Source organism: Perognathus longimembris, chromosome 6 (genome assembly GCF_023159225.1).
Source record: "Perognathus longimembris pacificus isolate PPM17 chromosome 6, ASM2315922v1, whole genome shotgun sequence".
NCBI classification, from domain to species: domain Eukaryota; kingdom Metazoa; phylum Chordata; class Mammalia; order Rodentia; family Heteromyidae; genus Perognathus; species Perognathus longimembris.
In genome coordinates, this window is record NC_063166.1 from 14,377,652 (window position 1) to 14,400,006 (window position 22,355).

At 55.1% G+C, this 22,355-nt stretch overlaps 1 protein-coding gene across 7 annotated transcripts; it reads right to left on the bottom strand.

The window, feature by feature from the left end:
• Positions 1-1,165: 1,165 nt before the first annotated feature.
• On the bottom strand, positions 1,166-21,398 carry Ddr1 (discoidin domain receptor tyrosine kinase 1). Of its 7 annotated transcripts, XM_048348103.1 has the most exons (19): positions 21,281-21,398; positions 20,525-20,630; positions 13,073-13,196; positions 12,870-12,972; positions 12,436-12,664; positions 10,416-10,563; positions 10,083-10,182; positions 9,414-9,600; positions 9,059-9,305; positions 8,036-8,131; positions 7,792-7,943; positions 6,447-6,612; positions 5,655-5,765; positions 4,353-4,597; positions 4,096-4,223; positions 3,703-3,921; positions 2,967-3,201; positions 2,266-2,415; positions 1,166-2,153 (listed from the first exon to the last, which is right to left on the bottom strand). In XM_048348103.1, exons 3-19 carry the CDS (start codon positions 13,152-13,154, stop codon positions 2,013-2,015), a joined length of 2,739 nt encoding a protein of 912 aa, XP_048204060.1. In that variant the 5' UTR covers positions 13,155-13,196; positions 20,525-20,630; positions 21,281-21,398; the 3' UTR covers positions 1,166-2,012. The 7 variants fall into 7 exon arrangements, with proteins under 7 accessions (XP_048204060.1, XP_048204063.1, XP_048204059.1 ...); XM_048348106.1 differs by lacking the exon at positions 21,281-21,398 and having other exon boundaries at positions 20,525-20,648; XM_048348102.1 differs by lacking the exons at positions 20,525-20,630; positions 21,281-21,398 and adding an exon at positions 19,634-20,000.
• Positions 21,399-22,355: the final 957 nt, after the last annotated feature.

Consider the following 22,355-nt stretch of genomic DNA (forward strand, 5'->3'; position numbering starts at 1 on the left):
TCAAGTGGCAGAGTGCTAGCCTTGAGCAAAGAGAAGCCAGGGACAGTGCTCAGGCCCTGAGTCCACGCCCCAGGATTGACAAAAAAAAAAAAAAAAAAAAAAGCAGAAGGCTAAGACATGAGGATCATGGTTCAAAGCCAACCCAGGCAGAAAAGTCCATGAGAGTGTTATCTCCAGTTAGCCACCAAAAAGCTGGAAAAGGAGCTGTGGTTCAAGTGGTAGGGCCTCAGCCTTGAGGGGAAAAAAGGGACACAGTGCCCAGGTCCTGAGTTCAAGCCCTAGTCCTAGAATACACACACCCCCCCCACACACACACACAGAAACACACCTTTATTTTTGCTAACCTCTGAAACTTAACATTACCCTTAATTTTGAATATGTGCAAAACACAGTAGAATCAGCAGTATCTGTAACTTGTCACTGAGATACCACAGCATTTTCTTTTGTTTTTTTTTACCCCAGTACAGTGGAAGACATCCCCAAATATTAATTATGTTGCTCCACCTGCTGCTAGATCTTTTTTGTCAGTTGTGGGGTTTGAGTTCATGGCCTGGGTAGGCACTGTTCCTGAGCTCTTTTTCTCAAGGCTTAACACTCTACTACTTTGAGCCACAGTGCTACTTCTGGTGTTCTGGTGGGTAATTAGAGGCACGAGTCTTATGGACTTTCTTGTCTTGGTTGGCTTAGAATCATGATGCTCAGATCTCAATCTCCTGAGTAGCTAGGATTACAGGCATGAGCTACCAGCACCCACCTTAGACCTTCTTATTAAATAAATTAAAGAATCTGTTATTTTATCCTGGTCATAACCTTTTGGTAATCTTTCTATTGGTAATCCTTCTTATTTTGTGGGTTTTAAAACATAACTCTGAATAGTAAACAGATTTCACCAGACCCCCAAGGGATCCATGTCATATACAGACACACTCTGGGAATCCTCGAGCTGAGGAGTTCCCTTCAGAGCTCCCGAAGAGCACATAAGGTCCCTGAGTTCCTGAGGACCCCTTGCAAGGGGCCTGGATGTTAGGCAAACAGACCACAGTGCTGGACAATTAAAGCGCAGGACTGAAGGCAGGGAGGAAAATGAGAAGGAAGAAAGGGAACGGGTTGAGAGGGAAGTGGAGAAGGTAGATTTTTACCAAACCCCAAGAAACTTACTCACAGCTGTGGAAAACTCAACCTTTATTATTACCTGCCTAGCGCAGGGGATTAAAATTGCCTCAAGCTACGTCCATATATTAGTGTAAAAATCTGTCTCTTCCCCCCAAAAATGTACAAACCCCGGGTGATTATAGAAAAACCAATGTGGTAGCTACAATAGAGAGGTCCAACCCCAAGGCCACAGCCCACGGCTCTCTCTTTTCCCCTAACCCCCAGTATTGACTCCAGAGAAACAGACAGGCTTGGAGAAGGCCTAGCTACAGCATGGCGGGTGGCAGGGATGACTGAGGATCAGGACAGGGGCCACCCTGCCCCCCCCCAGGTCCAGTGTCTTGAGGGGGCATTGGAGGAGGAGAAGGAGGCCAACGCTGAGAACAATTCCAGGGGTAGGCCCCAAGGGCACATCTTCCTTCCCTTTTTGTCTTCCTCACCCCTCAAAGTCTCAGCCAGCAGAGTCCAGTGTGTGACAGGAAGAGAGAAGCTGGGGGCACAGCTCCTCCCCACCCCAAGGAACCAGTGTTATCCAGTGAGGCCAGGTGCTCCGGTGAGCCATGTCCAGTGTCTGCCCTGCCTTTGCCCCACCTCTCCCGAAGGATGGCTGGTAGAAGTCAGACAGGGTCCCATCCACAGGGCCAGCTGGGTGGGTGGCAGGGGCAGAGGCGAAGAGGGATGGGAAGGGGACGTGAGCACCAGGTCCGGTGAAAGCTCCCTGGGTAGGCCCGGCCCCCCCGCAGTCAGGCTGCCTTTCAGGGCACGGGCAGTCAGGAAGGGGTGGGGGGTGGCATGTGCCATAGGCTTCTCTTGTTTTCATGTCATGGCTTCCCAAGGGTGGGTCAGCAGGATGGCATGATTCACACGGTGTTAAGTGCATCTTCAGCCAGGAACCGATGTAGCTGGGAAAAGGGCGGTCGCTGCTCGGGCTCCCGGCTCCAGCACTGAAGCATCAGCTCATACAGGCCCTGCGGGCAGGCAGGTGGCCGTGACAGGTACACCTGAGGGAGCGACAGGTGTTCTTCAGTCTCCAAGCCCCGTGTTCCGCCCCTCTCCCCTCCATTTGCACCCCCCTCCCCTGCCCCATCTCTCCTCCACGGGCTCTGCTCTGACCTGTCGGCCCTGGTCCCGGAAGAACTCCCCTGCGTTCTCGATGACTTGTTCGTCGGTGAGCTGCCCAAAGGGCTGGGCCCTGCAGAGCATGAGCACCTCCCACAGGGTTACCCCAAAGGCCCACACATCACTCGCCGTGGTGAACTTGCCCTGGCACACGAAGAAGGCAAAAAAGGACCTCAGGCAACACAGCCCTGCACCCACCCAGCCTGACTCCGCCCCCCCACCCTGCGCGTGCGCGCGCACACACACGCGCACACACACACACACACCAGGCTCCCCACTCTCCCCAGCTAGCCTGCCTTTCCCTACAAGCCTCCCTGTCCTCCCTGTCCTCCCTGACCTCCCTGTCCTCCCTGACCCCCTCTCCTCCTCCTCCTCATCCTTCCTTTCCACCTGTTCTCCATTTTCTGGTACTGATTCCCTGGCTTCCCCCAGTCCTATCTCCAGCCTCCTCTCTCCTCTTCCCTAGCTGACACCCTGTCCCCATTCTGGGCTCCTGGACTCTTTCCCCATCACAAGATCTCTCTCTCTCCCACCCTCCCACTCCCCTCCCTTGTGACAGAGGGACTCTCATTTTACAGAAGAAGAGACAGCAGCCAGAGCAGGCAGGTGACTGGTGGAGCCGCGGTGCTGAACGGTGGCTGGTGTCGGCCTGTACTATTGTCCTGTCTCTGCCTGCTTCTCCCCAGACCACTCACCATGAGAATGCACTCCCACGCCATCCACCGGATGGGCAGCACCGCCCGGCCCTGCACTCGGTAATAATCTCCAGCATAGAGATTCCGACTCATGCCAAAGTCAGCGATTTTGATGGTGAAATTTTCCCCAACCAAGCAGTTCCGGGTGGCAAGGTCTCGATGGACAAAGTTGAGCGTGGCCAGATAGCGCATGCCCGAGGCAATCTGGGCTGCCACATGTAACAACATTGGGTAGCTGGTGAGGGAGCCAAGGATAGAAGGTTACTGGGGTTTGGCCCCAGAGAACTCCTTACTCCACACATTCCTGTCTAGGAAAGGAAGCAGAAGCCTACCCTCCCCCCGCCCCCCCCCCGCTCCACACGCCCACCCCCAACACCAGGCTTCTGGTGTGTAGAGGTCTGAACACCCACACCAGGTCAGGGGCAGGATCCCACTCAACCCCCTTCTGGGCCATCTAGCCATAAGGCACCAGAGTTAGGCTAGGTGGTGAGGGTATAGGAGGGCAGTTGTGATCCACTGCAGTGTTTGAGCCCCTCCATCCCCACCACATAGCCTTCTCCATCTTTGTGGCCAAGTTCTAGAATTACCATGGTCCCATAGTCTCTCTCCCAGGACCCCCACCCCCACCCCTGGGACCTCTATCTGCCTCCTGAGTTCATGCTGTCCTTTTTCCCCAGACTGGAGTAGGGGAGAGGGGGGGCGCTCTCACGGAAAACCTCCCTGCACAAGCGGGTACCTGATGGTGGGTCCCTGGGTAGCCTCCCCGCCCCCAGGCGCCTCCTCGGCTGTCTTGTCCTCCAACTGGTGGGCGCTGAGGAACTGGTTCAGGTCTCCATTCTCCATGTAATCGGTGATCATGCAGAGAGGGTCATCCTGCACACACACCCCCAGGAGCCGGATGATGTTGGGGTCCTTCAGCCTCGACATGATCTTCACCTCCTTCAAGAAATCATTCCTGGAGAAGCAGGGGAAGTGCTCTCCTAGAACTGCCTCCTGCTCACAGCCCAGGCGCCCCAACCCCCAGGGCACACCCCAGATACCAGCCCTCTGCTGGGCACTGCCATAGCTCTCTCTGCCTCGATGCCCACACCTCACGGCCTCCCTTGCAGATGTGTGCCCTGGTCCTCACCTGGCATTCTTGGTGGCATCTGGCCGTAGGACCTTGACAGCTACCAGCAAGGGTTGCCCCTTGCGCACATGGATGGGAAAGTCGAGGCTGACCAGATCTTGAGGATTCTCTACCTCACAGAGGTGCACCTGGAGAATGAAAGTCACAAGGTACACCCAGATCACAGGGCCCAACGGCCAGGAGGCCAGGGCCATGCAGGGGTAGTGGCAGAGTCACAGTTGGGCCAGACATTATTGATGGTCAGACATCTTTCTTACCTCCCCAAATTGGCCCTCGCCAAGCTTTTCCTTGAAGCGGAGCCTCGATCGAGGGAAATCCACTCTAGGGGGCCCATCCCCAACTGCCCCTGGGGGCAGTGCGGGCACAGCATAGGTGTTGCCCCCAGTGACGCCCTGCAGGGTGACAATGTCAGCCTCGGCGTAATGGGGGACACTGTTTTGGGGAGGTGGGGGCAGAAGCGGGGCACCTGGCTTCTCAGGCTCCATGTAGTCCCCATTGCAGGCTGGAGAGACGAGGGGGGAAAAGACAGGACAAGGTATCAAGTAATGGCCCCTGAGAGCCACAGCCTCCCTGCGGCCCTGTGTCTCCCAGTCAGAGGAGACATCGGGTCCACCAGGAATCTTCCCCGCGGCTCCAACCACTAGCCCTGAACCAGATGCAAGTTAATGACTCCAGAGAGTATTCAAGCAGTGCAAATGGTTAAGCAAAGGCGGTCATCTGTTCTTGCTGTCATCAATTCTTACTGTCTGAGGATCTTCCAACACAGATCAAGAGACCACAAGGAAGTCTGGGCTGGCAGAGGAATTCCTCTCCCCACCACTGGGAGGATGGTCCTCGCCACCCAGACTCCTCCATTTCCTCACTCCTTGCCCCTCTCACCACCAGCTCCCTCCACCCCTTTATCTGCTCTCTGGCAGAAAGAGGAGCCCCTGGCCCCTCCCTGCCATGGCTCCCCAAAGCTCCCAACCCACCACACCAAGCTCAAAGACAAAGACAAGGGCACACAGAGAAGGGAGAGGGCAACAGTTCTCCACAGCCCCACAAGAAGGCATCCATAGACAGGAGGGAATCAGAGTGGTTCCCTCTTGGCCCTGGGGAAGAGGCCACAATGAGAAGGCAACATGGAGGGGAGGAGGAGCAGACAGGAGGGGCAGGGCGTGAGCCTTCACCTCTGGGACTGCAGAGAGAGGACACATGGGGGAGAGGGCAAGCGCCCAGGGTGAGGCCCTCCTCCTCGCAGCTCTAGAGAGAGGGGAGAATAAAGGTGGGTTACAAGAGAGCCAAGGACACCGCAGCCCTGGAGAGCTGCGGAGGCAGTTACAGGAGAGGAGGAGGGGACAGAGCTGAGACCAGTAGCCTTCTACTTCCTGGTTCAAAGGGGAGGCCATCAAAAGGAGCAAGAAGCAGCAGAGCTACAGGGCTGAGAGCTGCCCACTGGGGAGCTCAGGAGAGCAGAAGAGGCCACCGTGGGGAAGGAGGGAGTGCGCGGTGTGAGGGCTTTTCCCTGCCCCAGTAGAGGTATGGGGAGCCTGGTGGAGCCCAGGGACAGAGGGGCTTACCCTGGGTGTTGGTGGGTTTGGCCCAGGCGGGTGTGGGGGGGCCCGGGCCTCGAGGGGGACGGGCGTAAGTGGCCAGAAGGAGGCGGTAGGCCGGATTGGAGAGCAGCAACGCTGTCGGGAGAAGGAGGGGGGAGACACGGGGAAGGGATGAGACTCAAGGCTAGACAGACAGGGAGACCTGGAATAGAGCAAGACTAGGGCTTACTGGGATGAATGTACTAAGAGACAGGACAGAATAAAACAAGGACCTGGAGAGTGATGAATAGCTGGACAGTGGATGGATGTGCATGCATGGGTAGATGGATGAATGAGTGGATGGTAGATGGACGAGCAGATGATGATGGATGATAAACAGATGCATGAGTGAATGGATGGGGGAGGAGCAAATGGATACATGACTATAAGTAGATGGAGAGGTGCGTGGCTGAATGCATCAGTGGGTAATTATACATGGGTGGATGTATGAACATAGATAAATGGATGGGTAGATGAATTGATAGAAGGAACAAATATGAGTGTAGGAAAAAAACAAGAGTGGCTAGGCACATACAATGAGAAGACACAGAGAAGATGGAAAAACGTGTATGTGACACAGAGACAGGATGAGACTTCTGGGAGTTACAGACAATAGGTAGGGAATTTTGAGATCACTTCTATGCTAAGGAAAGTGACTAGGTATAGAAATAAGATCATAAATTGGAATAGTATAGACAGGAAAAGAAGAGAAAAGGAGAGGAGGAGAGGAAAGAAGAAAATAGAACCAAGGTGGGAGTGAATCAAGGCAGCCCTTACCAGAGCCATTGGGAAGGCAGGGAGCAGAGTGGGGTGGATTCCCACGAGGCCGGGGCTCCTGGTAAGGCGGTGGCTCTCGAGGACCTGGACGGTTGTTGATGAGGATGGTGTCCCCAGGAACAGAGAGGTGAACTGTCAACTCTTCTTCCAATACTCGACGTTCAGCCTGGACGTTGGAAATAGGCCATGTTAAATCATGTTAAATGAGGCCACTGAGTAGCACACATTTCCTGGTACTTTTTTATTTTTTGTCAGTCCTGGGGCTTGAACTCAGGGCCTGAGCACTGTCCCTGGCTTCTTTTTGCTCAAGGCTGACACTCTACCACTTGAGCCATAGCGCCCCTTCTGGCTTTTTCTATGTACGTGGTGCTGAGGAATCGAACCCAAGGCTTCATGTATAAGAGGTAAGCACTCTACCACTAGGCCATATTCCCAGCCTCTCCTGGTGCTTTGTAAGTGCAGCTCCTGAGTCATCTCCTTTAGTCCCCATCACAGATCTTTGGTTGGGGTTCCTGTAGGCTCCATTTCACTTCCAGGCATTAGAAACAAGCTCAAACCAAAAAAGCCAGTGGCTCATGTCTATAAATCTGAGTTACTCAGGAGGCTGAGATCAGAAGATTGCAGTTCAAAGCCAGCCCAAGCAATAAAAGTCTGTGAGACTCTTATCTCCACTTAGCCAGCAAAAAGATAAAAGTGGAACTGTGGCTCAAGCACTAGCATTACATGAAAAGGCTCAAGGACAGCACCTAGGCCCTGAGTTCAAGCCCCTCAACCACACACACACACACACACACACACACACACACACACACACGCGCGCGCGCTCAAGAGCATTTTAAGTAACTTTCCCGATGGGATATCAACACAAATCTGGCCAGCCTCTAGTTGTCACCCCTAGTGCACTACATTACAGGTAAACAGGGGCTTAGGGAGTTCACACGTCTTCTTCCATTTGCCCCTTTCACTCTTACTGTCCGCCTGCTTCGGTGTGAACAGGCTGATTGGGGTTGCCCAGAGGCAGTTAGGGAGGTCAGAGGATGTGTTCCCTCAGCTCCTCCCTGAGCACTGGCCTGTAAGCAGCTGCAGCCTACACCAGAGTCCCTGTCCCTCTCAAGGTGCCGGCTCCAGACGCCCTCCAGCCCTGATAACCGCAGCCTCCCCTCATCTGTTCCAACAGGCCCAAGAGTGGGAACTGACCCACTCCTTGCGGGCCCCAAACTTCCTGTGCACATTCTTGGCAGTGGTCTCTATGTTAGATCATGCCTCCGGTGCTGCTACACCCTGACTTATGACTCGGGGCCCACCAGCAGCCCCTCTCCCCACCCCCTCCTGCCACCCCACCCACCTTGCTAAGGAGCCTGCGCCAGTGCAGACGCCAAAGCATGAGGGCGATGATGAGAAGCAGCAACAGGATAATGGCCACTAGGCAGCCGATGAGGATGGCTGTCGGGCTCCCCTCCGCCTTGGCCACAGGCTGCTGGCCCCGGGGCTCCAGCTCTGGCAGAAGAGAAGGGTCAGCACCACAGGAGGAGTCCAGTCCCACCCGAGGGGGCGGGGGCAGGGAGGACTGGGTGCCAGAGGCTGCTCACCGATGCTGCTGAAGTTAGTGGGAGGTGGGCCAGGCGGCCACCAGGGCGCGGGCGGGAAGGTGCCCCCCAGAACTGGAGAGGAGTCGTTCACCACGTCTGGAGAGAAGGCAGGGAGGAGAGGAGGGAGTCAGAGGAAGGGGCTCAAGTGTGTGTGTGAGATCTAGGGAGTGGAGGAGGAGGAGGAGGGGCGACGCTCAACATTGGCAACCACTGACCAGCCAAGCAGCAACTAGTCAGAGCATGCGGTGGGAAGTCCCTGGCTGTGGGCAAGAGGAGGGCGCCAGGACAGAGCCCAGGGTGGGAGTGCTGGCTACGAGAAGGCGTGGAGAAGAACTGGCTTCACAAACACAGAAGCCTTCTACTAGTAACAGCCAGAACTGGACTGGGAACGTGGCTCAGTGGCAGAGTGCTTGCCTAGCATACAGGAAGCCCTGGGTTCGATTCCTTAGTACCATATAAACACAAAAAGCTGGAAGCGGTGCTGTGACTCAAGTGGTAGAGTGCTAGCCTTGAGCACAGAGAGACTCAGGAACAGAGCCCAGGCCCTGAGTTCAAGCCCCCAAATTGGCAAAAAAACAAACAACCAGTACTGTCCTCTGGGTCAGGGTCAGTCATGAATGATAAGTTCCTAAAGACACAACAAGCTGGGTGCTGGTGGCTCATGCCTATAATCCTAGCTCGTCAGGAGGCTGAGATGCAAGGATCACAGTTCAAAGCCAGTCTGGACAGGAACATCTGTGCGACTCTTACGTCCAATTAACCACCAGAAGTGGCACTGTGGCTCAAAGTGGTAGTGTGATACCCTTGAGCAAAAGAGCTCAGAGACAAGCTCCCAGGCCCTGAGTTCAAGACCTATGACTGACAAAAAAAAAAAAAAAGGGACATTGAACAAGGAGATAAAGCGCTCTGATTACTCTGCTCCTGGCTGAGAAGTCACATAGGTGACAGGCAAGAATGATGCCAGGGCTCGTATTCTGGGGCTTAAGCCAGTTGGCAACCCTGGGGGTGACTCCAGGGACTCACCAGAGATGAAGGAGATTTCACTGAAGAGCAGCCAAGGTCCCGCAAAGAGGAAGCGGCACTGCAGGAAGCGGCCCACGCGGCCACCCAGGGGTACTGAGATAGCCCGGGCTCGGGGGTCCCCCAGGCTGCCCCCTAGGGCATGGCGCACGGGCTCCCCCTCCCAGGCCATGGCAGGGCTTCGCTTGAACCGACATTCCACCCCGCCGGGCAGGCGCGCTCCCAGTGTGTGCATATTGTTACAGTGGACCTAGGAGGGCAGGGGGAAGACAGAGGGTCAAAGCCAGGAGAGCCCCAGACAGCCCTGGCAGCACTTCACCCTGGCACCGGAGCCACCCCGAGGGCTGCACTCACTCACCTGCATGGCCTGGAAGACCCGCAGTTGGTCAAACTCAAACTCCATCTCCACATAGCCACTGGGGAAACTCTGGTTGCTCCACCCCACATAGTCATAGCCTGGCCAGACGCGCAGCTCCTGGCTCTGCCGAAAGTCATCCAGCCCCACCACACCATCCGCTAGCTGGCCCAGACCACCATACTGAAGCCTGGAGAGGAGGGGACCAAAGAAGGGGAAGCGGGGGTTGGAAAAGAAGATTGCAACTGGACATCGCTCTCCGATAATGTGGCTGGCCCAGTTCCTGTCCATCCTCAGCCCATCCCCACCCCATTAGTTCTCTTTCTTTTCTCTATACCACCACTAGGACCATCACCATCACAGGTACTCTGCAGGTCATGCGCCGCACACCTTTAAGACCCACCATTTAATCTGTGGTTTCATCTATGATGTTTGTGTTTATCATGTCAATTCCCAACAAGTTTTAGCCAACGGGTGCCTCTTTCCCATGGGGTTAGTGGCCCTGTGTATTATTGCCACTTTATTCTTGGTTGTGCCCCTTAAGGCTCGCTCCACTTTCCTGATCTCTCACCCCAGTTCTTCCATCTCACTGTCAAGCCTACTTACCCAGACACCACCCCCAACCTCCCACCCATCCCAGGCGCCACATCCTCCCCTGCTTCCTCCTCTCACCCGCCAACGGTGTATCCATCGTAGGTGGAGTCATTGAGGTACACAGCCTCAGATAAGTACATAGTCTGCCCCACAGGGGCTGTGTAAGATAGGAGTCCATCTGTCAGGGAAGGAAGAGGGGAATTAGAGGCAGGAGGCTTCCCCCTCTATCCCTGCACAGGGCCTGGTAGATGACAGCCCCAATCTTGTATCCCTTCACTGGCCCACGGGCATGAAAGAAAAGAATGACGCTGGCCAGTCCCTTCCTCAGAAAAGGGTACTGGATGACCCTCTTGGAATTCCCCAACCCCTAGAACCCCTGGAGTGGATTCTTAAGGGGATTTCTCTACTCACCCCTCCAGAGGCAGCCATAGAGCTCCACACGAAGACAGACACTCATGACGCGGTCAGCCCGGGGGTAGAAGCGAACCAGTCGGGCCACCATGGGGGGTCCCAAGTCTTTCAGCACCACTCCCCCAGGGTCCTCATTACCTGAGATCACCTGGGGGCCAGGAGACAGGGCAGATGAGTGGGAAGAACTCTAGGTCACAGCCAGGTGCCCAACTTCAAACTGGTCCACAAAGTTTGTGGTCAGCCCACAGAGGTTACTAAGATACCCACAAAAGGGAACACTGAGCACACAGCACTGTAGGGGTACAGTTGGGCAGTTATAAAAAATAAGGGTCTGCAGCAGCCGCCTCCCAAGTCTTTTAGAGCCCTTGGTCTGTCCTCAAGCTCCAGTCTCAGCTCCCCCTCTCTCCTTGCCTGCCTCTACCCGTGTGTCTCCAAGTCACTCCTGCCATGATGGCTGGACCTTGCACCCCACTTCATCTCCCACCTCTTGCTCTACCCTATTCCCTCTGTCCATTCAGCAGAAGTTGGCTGACTGCCCACTCCGTGCCAGGCACAATCTCGGTGATGCACATCGGTCCCTCCCCTCACAGGCCTGAGACTCCAGCAGGAGAAACAGCTGCGAGGAACAAGAGGCAGAGTTGTGGGGACAATGAGGTAGATGGTCACGAAAGGCTCTGTGGGAGGTGACATCTCGGGGGAGAACTGAGTGGAAGCCAGGGAGCGCCTGTGGGTACCTAGAGGAGGAGCCTATCAGGCTTACAGAGCAGCATTCGAGAACGTTCTGACAGTTGGAAGCAGCCCTGGTTTGTTCCAGGCACAGTAAGAAAGGCAGTGCGGCCAAAGGAGAGCCAGGAGCCAGGCCATGCTAAGTGTTCTCACCCAGCGAAGGAGATCTAGCTTTGTTTTGGTGGAGTCGATTGCCAATGGAGAACTAGGAGCTGGGTGTGACACCTATGATTGGCATTTTTCTTCTCTCTCCCTCCCTCCCTCCCTCCCTTCCTTCTTTCCTTCCTTCCTTCCTTCCTTCCTTCCTTCCTTCCTTCCTTCCTTCCCCGCCACCCCCAAACCCCCCTCTCTCTTTCTGCAGGAGAGGGGCTTGAACACTGGGCTTAGGCTCTGTCCCTGAATTTCTTCTTTTTTTTGTGTGTCCTAGCACTCTACCACAGTGCAACTTCCAGCCTTTTCTGAGTAGTTTATTGGAGATGAGACTTATGAACTTTCCTGCCCAGGCTGAGTTCAAACCACGATCCTCCGATCTCAGCCTCCTGACCAGCTAGGATTATAGTCTTGAGCTGCCAGCGTCTAGCTCTGGATGGCATTTCCTAAGGACCACTGCATGTAGCCCGGAGGTCAAGATCTAACATTAGGCAGAATGGTTTAGAGACTGCTCCATTCATCTAAGCTGGGAGGGGATGGACACTTGGCCTAAGGCGAATGGTGTGGGGAGAAATGAGATTCAGGAAATGCTATGGAGAAAGACAGGCACTGCTGAAGCTTTGGAAGAGGAAGGAAGAGAAAGAAAAACAAGCCAGAGGCTGGGAATGTGGCTTAGTGGTAGAGTGCTCGCATAGCATGCATGAAGCCCTGGGTTCAATTCCTCAGTATCACATAAACAGAAAAAGCCAGAAGTGGCAAATGGCTCAAGTGGCAGAGTGCTAGCCTTGAGCAAAAGAAGCTCAGAGATAGTGCCCAGATCCTAAGTTCAAGCCCCAGGACTGGCCAAAAAAAGTCAGGATGTCACCTTAAATCAGAAGCTGAGCTACTAGGCAATGAGAGTATATCACTTCCTGAGCTGAGGCTGCTGGGAAGAAGCAGGCTTGGGAAGTAAGATCTGCTTTGGAAATCAATGGGAGGGATGAGATACCCATTAAACACCAAGGTCCAGGAGGGGGTTCAGGTTTGCAATAACTGGGGGTGGGGCACTGGGAGGAATAGTCCTACCCTAGATCTATCCTGGAGCTGGAGCTGCTATAACCAGAGGGTTTTAAATATGGCTGAGTACTGCCACTACCAGCCTCACCTCCTGACCCCAGCGGTCCTTCCAGTCCATCCAGCGGTAGCCGTCCCGGGAGTAACGCAGCCGGTAGCTACGGGAGAACTCCTTGCCCAGGCCCCCAGCATGGCGGCCCTGGGTGCCCACCAGAGCAACCAGGTGCAGTCGCCGTAGATCCACCTGCAGGTACTCCTCCTCCTTGGGAAACACAGGCCCTGCGGGGCACCAGGCCCCATCTCCGTCACTGCTCTCCAGCCTGGGAGGAGGGAGGAGGTCATGGAGACGTTTGGTCCCAGATCTGCCTCTGCGTCTCATATTTAAAACCTCCTCCCACAGGACTGCTAGAGTTCCATTGGCGTGGGCGATCTCAGAAGCCTCTGAGATGGGGCAGAGGGGCTGGAATGGCAAGCAGAGACCTCAGAGCACCCTCCAGGGGAGTCCCAGGTAGGTAGACCGGGTACCTGCTGTGTCGGGCAGCAGTGGAATCTGACCAGGAGCTGGAGACAGAGATGTCACTGTCGGGAATGGTCCGGTCCTGCATGCCCAGGGCATAGCGGCACTTGGCTGAAGGAACACAGGCACGGTGGGTCAATGTCCCCAGCTTTTTAACACCCTGCCCCCCTCAAACTCTAGCCCTTAAGGATGAAAGATTCAGTGTCCTCACCAGGGTCAAAATGCCCCTTCATGTCAGCATCTCCAGTTGCCAGCAAGAGCAGCAGTAGAAATGAGAGGCCCCCTGGCCCCATAGCTCCTGATCCCTCAGGCCTAAGGAGGTAGGGGGAGCATGTCTGCAGGGGACAAAATGGGTAGGAGGGTAAATTAATCGGGGACTGAGTCACAGCGACAGCAATAGATAGGATGGCTACTTTGGGGATAACCACAGTAAAATGACAAAAATGGTCATTGTTTAACATTATCAGGCCTATTTTTAGACTTATTCATGTGTCAGACACCAGGCTAAACCCGTAAACAGAATCTATAATTTTATCTTCACAGCCACATTATAGGGTAGATTCTGTTATTGTCCACATTGAATATGTAAAGAAACTGAGGTAGAGATCCATTTAAAGACGCTGAAAGAAGGGCTGGGAATGCAGCTCAGTGGTAGAGTGCTTGGCTTGCATGCATAGAGTGTTGTGCCAAGTTTCAAGACCACCCCCAAGAAGACCACCGAGATTCAGACACTCCGAAATGCAAAAGCAAGGCAAGGCTTTATTTAACGAGCTGCCAACTCGGGCCTCGTCCTACCCACCGACACAGCGGAGGTTAGGAGGAAGCCCCGAGCTGTGATTACACAGGGCTTATAAAGGCAAAGAACAAGGTTACAACAATCAGCTGTGCAAGCAAGATTAGAACACAGGTACAAATCTGATTGGCTCAGGGTTCGATTCTAAAATGGGGTTCACGTGGTGGGGCCTGACTTCAAAGTCTGGCACCTCAGAGCTCTGGGTTCGATTCCTTAGCACCACATAAGCAGGAAAAGCCAGAAGTGGCGCTGTGGCTCAAGTGGTAGAGTTCTAGCCTTGAGCAAAAAAGAAGCTCAGGGACAGTGCTCAGGCCTTGAGTTCAAGCCCCAGGACTGGCCAAAAATAAAAAAAAAAGACTCCCAGCTCTTAATAAAGGATGACAAAGTACCCCCATAAACAATGGCTTTAAACAAAGAACATTCAATTAAAAGTAAACAACACATATAAAAGGGGGAAAAGATAATAGTTACAATAATAAGTTTACAAACTGAAACACGAAAAAAAATACATATAAACAATCTAACAGAGAAATAGCCAAAGAATGTAAATAGTCACCTCATGGAAAAGCAAAACCTGACTGCCAACAAACTCTTTTTTAAGAGTCAAAGCCAGGTGCCAGTGGCTCACACCTGTAACCCTAAATTACTCAGGAGGCCGAGATCTGCGGATCACCATTTGAAGCCAAGTCCTTGAGGCTTTGATCTCTAATTAACTACCAAAAAAGCCAGAAGTAGAACTATGACTCAAGTGGTAGAGCATTGGTCTTGAGCACAGGGACAGCTCCCGGGAGCCCTGAGTTCAAGCCCCAGGACTGGCACAAAAAAAAAAAATAAGAAAGAAAGAAAAGTCAAAGAAATCTAAATCATCCAGGACCTGGTGGCTCACGTGTGTAAACCTAGTTACTTAGGAGGCTGAGATTTGAGGATCATGGTTGAAAGCCAACCCAGGCTTTCCACAAAACTTTTTTCTTTTTTTCTGGTCTAAGGCTTGAACTCTGGTCGGGGCCTGGACGCTGTTCCAGAGCTCCTCTTGCTCAAGGCTAGCACTTTACCACTTAAGCCACAGACATAAGCCACTTGCAGGGAGCTAGATTCTTATCTCCAATTAACCACCAAAAGAGCTGGAAGTGGAGCTGTGGCTAAAGTCTCAGGGCCTAGCCTTGAGCAAAAAAAGCTCAGGAACAAAAGCCAAGCCCTGAATTCAAGCCCCAGGACTGGAATACAAGAATGCAAATCAGATTGACAAATATTTTTTTAAGGTCATAATTTCTATGAGTGGTGGAGTCAAATGAAAAGGGAACCACAGTCTCTTTTGGGCAGCAAGGTAGTATTCTCTATTTGGGAAGCAAACTAGTATAGTAATTCTTTTTTTTTTTTTTATTATAAATGTTCATAGACTTCTATGTAGCTATGAAAAGCAACAAAGTAACAATTAGTCTCTAACTTGGTGTGATTCCTTGATGCTTCTGCTGAACATGAAAAGCAAGATATAGAAGGATTTAAAAAAATGTATTCTACCTTCTGAAAGCAAAGAACAAACCCGTTTGTACACATACTTGTAAGCATGTGTAGAACACTTGAAATACAATACAAATTAACATGGAAAAAGAGCAAACAACAAAAGGAAAAGACAGGCTGACTGTACTGTTCTCATAAAATATATAATACTAATGCATTTATGTAAAATGTCATCTATAAATAAAAACAAAAGTCATTTCCGTTTTTTCTTTTTGTCTGAGACTGGGACTCAAACCTGCTATCTGATGCTTGCTTTTGCTCAATGGCTGGTACTCTACCACCTGATCCATGCCTCCAACACTCATCTTTTGTTTTTAAAAAGTAAAAGTGTCCTAAGTATCAGCTAAGCCTGGACAGATTGGCCCTCTCACTCCCAAGCCTGGGAATTCAGAGAAGTGGACGTTCCAGTCCCTTCCAATCCCACTATCCTCTAAGCCCCCTAGGCCCAGGGTGGTCCCTAAACCAGTAGCTCTGACAAATGCAGATCCCCAGGCCCACCCAGACCTGCTGAATCGGAATCTGCATCTTAATACCATCCATGTGATCGGTGTCCACTTCAGTTGGAAAATCCCTACACTGTTCCTTCTGACATCCGGTACAGCCTACTCCATCCCAATCCAGCCCAACTGTCATCTCATTACAAACCCAGGGGTCTAGCTGTCCCCAAGCCCCCCGCTACAAGAAAAGCCCTCCTAACCCAAGCCAGCACCTGACTTCTCAAGGCTCTGAAGTCCTGAGGAGGCCCACCCCTCCCATCAGGTCCAGAGCATCCCTTGGCCTGCTCTCCTGGCTCTGCAGCTGACATCCTATCCTCCTAGTTCCTACTTTCGTGAAGGTGGCTGCCTCTGACAAGAGCTTGGGGCTGAGGAAAAGACTGAGTTGCCTTGGAGATGAGGGCGGGTCTAACGGGGGAAGCCAGGTCACCCCAGGAGGTAAGGAGGAGTGGGGAGGGGAGACTCCCCCATCCCTTTGTCCTCCTCCAGCTGCTCCCACAATGCTCTAGGGCAGGAATGTAAAAGGCAGCTGAGACCCCATAGTCAGTCATGAAGCCGGCAGCTGAAGGAGATGACGGGAGTTGTGGGGAGCACTAGCTAAAACCATGACTTGTCCCTCCGGGGTTCCAGTGCCACAGTCCCAGGAGATTGGCTAGGAATTTCTGGGTGCTGCTCTCCACCCCCACCTCTCTGGGAACAGCGGGGCCCTTGTTCCCCTGAGTAACCTTCATGCCTATCCCAGATGAGTCACCCGAGCCAGAAAGAGAAGAGAGGAGCCTGAGGCAGAGATACAAAGACAGGCCTAGGACAGGAGGCAGAGGGAGAGAGCCAGAACACAAAGCAAGAGGTAAACAGCACGGGCTCAAAATGCAGGGCTCAGGGCCAAGCAGGGAAACACAGAAGAGAATAGCAACGAGTATAGTTTGGGCAATCCCAACAATCCATTCTCCAATCCATTCACCCTATCTCTCTCCACTAAAGCTTAGGCCCACAGTCAGATACAGGGAGGTCAGGCTAAGAAGATTCACCCCAATCACACCTAGCTTGGCCCCTTTACAACCAACCAATTATAAACCAAGAACCAGAATATCCTGCCTCAGACCCTTTACTCCCCTCTCCCAACTCCCACCTACCACCCAAACATCTACACCCAGACAGCTCTGCACACACACACACACACACACACACACACACACACACACTCCTAAAAGCACATGCGCACACAAACTTACTGTAAACACTAGGGCTAAACACATGCTCCCTCAGAGCTTTCCAGACAACCCCTCCCAGTCTTTCAGAGAGAGACATGGCAAAGAGCAAGGCTCATAGACAGATGCAACCCATCCACTCCATCCACACCTTGGCATTCTTTAAAATCCAAGCGAATCACTTGGAGAACAGCCCCGATCAGACACCTGTGGACATGAAATGGCAGACACCACCTGCTCCCATAGCCACCCAGACCCTGAGACACACGATCCTCAAAGAACCAGATCCACTTCCCAACACACATGGGTGCTCAAGCCAGAGACAGGGCCAAGGGGGTGGCAACCATGGAAACCCAGGGTGGTAAGAGCAGCTTGAAGAACAAAAACCATATGTAATTTCATGCTACCTTTTAGGATTTCTGCACGGTAGGTATCCCATTGTATGGCTGTATCTCAATTTGCATTTTGTTTTTGCTTTGAGATGGGGTCTGACTATGTTGCCCAGGATAGCTCAAAACCCCCGAGCTCACCTTCCCAAGTAGCTGGGACGACAGGCCGGCCTCACAGTGGATTTGTATTTGTTTAGTTAACTTCCCACCTTTATGAGCGGGGTGGGGTGGGGGGGAAGAGAACAACACCCATTTCTCCATTTTTTCCCATACATTCCTTCACCTGTCTCCGCAGTGCCACAGGGTTCTAGACACACCTGCATCCTCAGCAAGGGACTCCAGCGCCGGCCTGACGTTGGCTGGGGGTGGAGGTGCTGGCTTACCCAGCCAGCCCGCGAACCAGAAAGTGAAGGTTTGGGGGCAGAGGGGTGGGACCTCGAGAATGGCGCTCACTGGGTGGGGAGTGACCTCATCTCAAGGCAGACCCAACCGACCATCGGCGGGGATTGCCCCCGTAGGAGAGGTGTCCGGCCCTGGCCCGGCGAGGCTGGGGCCTGGCTGTCGGTCCGGCCGCTGGCTGAGCGGAGGCTTGGCAGTCGATGCCCGCAGGGGCCGGCCGAGCAGCTTCTCAGGGGCGGGCGGCGTGACTCAGTGGGCCACACTAGCGCACCTGTCCCCCACCCTGGCTCCAAGGAGGCCCCTACCCCACGGCGAGCACACTTCCTCGGGAGCCACTTTTCCCGATTTCGGACAGGGAGCCGGGGACTCGGGGGTGGCGCGCAGGGCTCGATCCCCGCCCCCCCCCCCGCCCGCGCTCACCCCGGGGCGGCCCCGCAGGGCCCCGGCCCCGCCGATCCTCCCCCGCTTCCTACCTCTCATCGCTCTTCCCGGTCGACCCTTCCAGGCGTCCGACCCCGCAGCGGGGCCTCCGCGGCGGCGGCGGCGGGGCGCGGGGCGGGGTGGGGAGCCAGGAGCCGGGAGCGGGAGGCGCCGGCGGGGCTCGGGTGTCGGGAGGCGGCACCCGCGAGCAGCTGTCGGGGGCCTGTTCCGGGGAGAGGAGCCAGGGCAGGGGCGGCTCGGGCCCAGGCGCCGCCTCCCCACGCCGGGTCCCCCTCCTCCCCGCGCCCGCGCTCCCCTCCCCTCCGCCCGGCCGCCGCGCGCTCGCGGCGCCGCCTCCCCTCCCCCGCCGGGCGCCCCCCCCCGACTCCCACGCCCGGCGCCGCCCACCCCGCATCTCCCTCGCGCCAGCCTCCCCCAGGTAACGCGCCCGCGTCCCCTCCACGGCGCGCGCCCCCCTCCATCCTCCCGGTTTCCCCCCCCACGCGCCCCCACCCATCCCCGCTGTCCCATCCCCAGGGCAGGATGATGAGGGTCCCCCCCACACACACACACACGCAGGCCCCCACTTGGAGCCCCTCCCTATCCCCCCTGTCTGGGCTCGGTTCCTGGAGCAGCCCCGGGGCGCCGAGGACGGAGCGGGTTTCCACAGGCCCGGCGCCCAGCGAAGCGCGGCCGCCCGGGTGGGGGCAGGGAGCCGGGGTCACCTGTCCACCCCGACCCGCGCCTCGGGCCTCCGCGCTGCGCTCCTCCCCGGGACCCTCCGGGCTCTCCACAGCCCATCCGAGAGCGCCCCAGGGCCTGGCGAGGAGCCATGTTTTTCCTAGCCCCGGTTTGTCTCTCATTCCAGCCTTCAGTTCCTCCCCCAGACCGCTCGGGAACTCGGGGGCCACGTTCCCAGGCCCCGGTCCCCCTGGGCTCCCCTGCTTTGGGCTCGTAGTCCGTAGGCCCTGGTGGGCAAGGGCGGATCTGATCACTGGCTAGGAGGGGCTAGAAAGGAGCCAGGACAGGTGAGTGGAGGGGCTGAGGAAGAAGATCGAAGCACGCTGAAAATCAGACGTTGCCGGTCCGGATGGGAGCCCCAGACTTGGGTCCATAAATGAACGAGCTGCTGAGCAGTGGGCCGTGGGGTGCCCCCGGCCGCCCTCACGAAGCACCACCACCTGTCAGCCCTCTCTCCACCCCCCACACCTGCCAACCCCTGCACCATGTCAGATCACCAGTGAGGTCTCTCTCACAGATCGCCACCCCATGGCACCTCACAGCTGACGTAAACTCTGACACAATCCCAAGTGTGGTTCCAGATAGTCTCAAGAAAGAAACACAAAGCCCAAACCAGACAAGAACACAAAAGCACTACCAGGAAGAGGCTGGCCCTTGGGAGAGGGCCGAGGCGCACCGTGAGCTCAAGTTCACCGACCCAAGGACACTGTAGCCCCCCGAGGAACCAGCTCAAGGGTAGTCGCAGGTCACAGCCAGAAATGGCCTCTGACCCTCCCAGCGAGCCCCCGGGGATTCCCCCGGAGCACCTACCCCACGGCAGACGGCAGACGGCGGCGCAGGGAAATCTGAGTCCCCGGGAGGCTGGGCCCAGCCCACAGCCAGGCTGGGTGGGGCCAAGGCTTCCCAGTCACCTCACCTGGGCCAGGCTCAGCCCCTCCTCCCTGAAGCTGTACATTGGGGACCCCCGCCCCCCGCCACGCTCCTCTGCCCAGCCAAGCTGAATTTAGGCTCCTCACACCCCAGAGGGACATTCCACACCCTAAGCTCATGCTGGAGTAGTAGAGGAAGCCAAAGAGTCCTAAAACCTTTGCCTGCTTCTTCTCACTCTCCCAGGAGAAATTCCTGCCCGGTGATGCCCACTTCACCCCAGCCCAGGCCTGGACACATAAGAGGGATGCAGCCCTGGGGCCCAGCGGAGTCAAGTGACAACCGAAAGGGGGCTGGAGCCAGCTGGAATGCGGGGACCGGAACGGAGATTTCCAGGGGCTGGAGAGGGAAATCCCAGCCATCCAGGATTCCACAGCGGGCAACAAAACTCAAGGGTGCCGCCCCCCTCATTTCCGCCACTACTCTACCCTAGGGGTACCATGTTCTCAGCAACCCCTAAATCCTGCCTTCCCCTTCAAGCCAATGGCTTCCTGCTGCCCAGAGAGGAGAGGAGGGGAAACAGCTGAAAAAAGAAAAAATGTGGAAGAAAGCAGAAAGAGCTCTAGGCCTGCAGGGACCTGGCCACTGTGGGGAGGCCAAGCAGAGTCAGTGAGAGGGAGGGAGGACGGACCACAGCCCAGCCCGCCCCCTCAGCCACAGCCCCCTTCCCAGAGAGGCAGCTGCCTCTGGGGGGAAGCAGGTTGGGTCAGCAGCTGGGGAAAGTGGTGGGGGGCAGGGGGAGGGGATGGAAAAGGCTCTAGGAATGAGTCATACCTTAATGCCACTGAGGACAAATGGGAAACTGAGGCCCCACGTGGAAGACTGAGGAAGAAAGGACGTCACTATAGGAGAAAGATGAAATCGCTGGTCTGCACATGGCCTGGGGGGAGGAGAAATGACAGAGGAGTAGGAAGGAGAGAAGGGTTTTGAGGACCATGTGATGGAACTCAGAGAAAGGCAGGAGAGACTAAGGCAGAGGCTGGGGTTACCTCAGGATCTGAGAGGAGAAAAGGATGTTTAGGACAGAGGGAACACATCGAAAGATTGGAAGACCATGAGACCCAGAAGATAACTGAGGGACACCCAAGAAAAAGGGGGGAGAGACCCCCCAAAAAAAAGCCCTCAGTGAGGAGCCTGTGGGAGGTGAGCACACAAGATGGAGAAGAAGGGACAAAGAAAAGAGCGAGATGAGCTTTAGGGAAAAAGAAGGGAGAGACTGAGGCCCAGAGTTTGCAAAAAGGGGACATCAGGGGGTGGAGTCCAAGAGGCCCTGAAAGGAAAGGCAACTGCAGGACAGAGGAGAGAAAGTGGGGAGAAGAGGCCTAGAATCGGAATCAAACCCTGTCTCGGGGCTATGGGACACAGAGGCCCCTGTCCTACCTTCAGGCCATCTTAGTCCCTCAGGTTATTTTTCACAAGCAGCACCCAACTCTCTTCCACATCCTCCCTGGTCCTTTCCCACAAGGAGAAGGGGAGACTCCAGGGCCCCTCGTGCCCTCCCAGTTCAGTTCTGACCCCCCCCCCCCTCACCTCCAGCCAGAGCTTCTCCAAAGTCCCAGTCTGTGAGTCTTGGGCCTTTTGGGGTTCTAGGTCTGAGGCTGCTGAAGCTGCCTGGCTTTGTCCAAGCACCCCAGGCCCAAGAGCAGCTGCCCCAGCCAGCTGCGGCCGGCTTCAACGTGACCATGGCAACCCAGCCCGCTCCCCTTGCCGGAGCCTCTCAGCCCCCGCAGAGAGGGAGGGGACAGCCTGGCCTGAGAGAAAAGGAGGGGAGGCTAAGAACTGTGAAACTGAACTAAAAGAGACCCCCTAGACAAAGAGACCCCCAGACAAAGAGACCCTGGACAAAGGGAGATGGAAGCCGGAGTGGGTGGAAAGCAGCACTGGCTTGGATGGGGGAGAATGGGGGGGGGATAGGGGCTCAAGGAAGGGGAAGAGACATCAGAATTGAGCAGGGTAGACCTTTGGGAGGCCTTCTTCAGGGTCCCTGCAATGTACTTCCTTCTCCCAAAATTTCCATTTTGTACCCTGGGGAGAGGCAGAATGTGTTTCCTAATCAGCTTCCCCCCCCCCCCAAGTTTTACATGATGAATTCTCTCCCCCTCCTCCCCCATTGTACCAGTGGCCACAGGAAGAACTAAAGCCAAAAGGCACCATTGCCTTTCAGGAACCACCCCAATTTCAAACTGAAGAGGCTGACCATCTACCTGTTATGTATGTGTAAGCGGCATTGTTCAATGGTAACTCCCATTCTTGGTCTGCAAACAGCCATCCCCAAAGCTGAAGGAAGAAGACTGATTGGACTTGGAGGGGGTGGGGCCAGAAGGAGGGAGTGATGAGGCCTCTCCCCAGCACCAAAAGGCAAGGCAAGCCAGGCTCTGGGGCAGATGAAAATTATGACTGCCATTTGGCTTGCCTTGGCTGAGTACACCACCATCCAGGCCCCTCTCTGGTAGGGTGGGGGAGACCCAGGGGGTCTGTCTGGATGGTAAATTACCCTAACATCAGCTCCTGATCTCTGAGTCCCATCTCATCCCTTAATTCAATCCACAAAGTGCACCAGGCAGAGCTTGGGTGAGGAGAGTATGAAGAGGTGCTAAGAGCAGGA

Excerpts from the sequence above, each read along its gene's own strand:
- Ddr1 (XM_048348103.1), bottom strand. The coding sequence starts at position 13,154 with ATGGGGCCAGGGGGCCTCTCATTTCTACTGCTGCTCTTGCTGGCAACT. Across the intron at positions 9,306-9,413 it reads GGGTCTTCCAGGCCATGCAG|GTCCACTGTAACAATATGCA; the intron begins GTGAGTGAGTGC and ends CTGCCCTCCTAG. Across the intron at positions 8,132-9,058 it reads TGAAATCTCCTTCATCTCTG|ACGTGGTGAACGACTCCTCT; the intron begins GTGAGTCCCTGG and ends CCTTCTCTCCAG.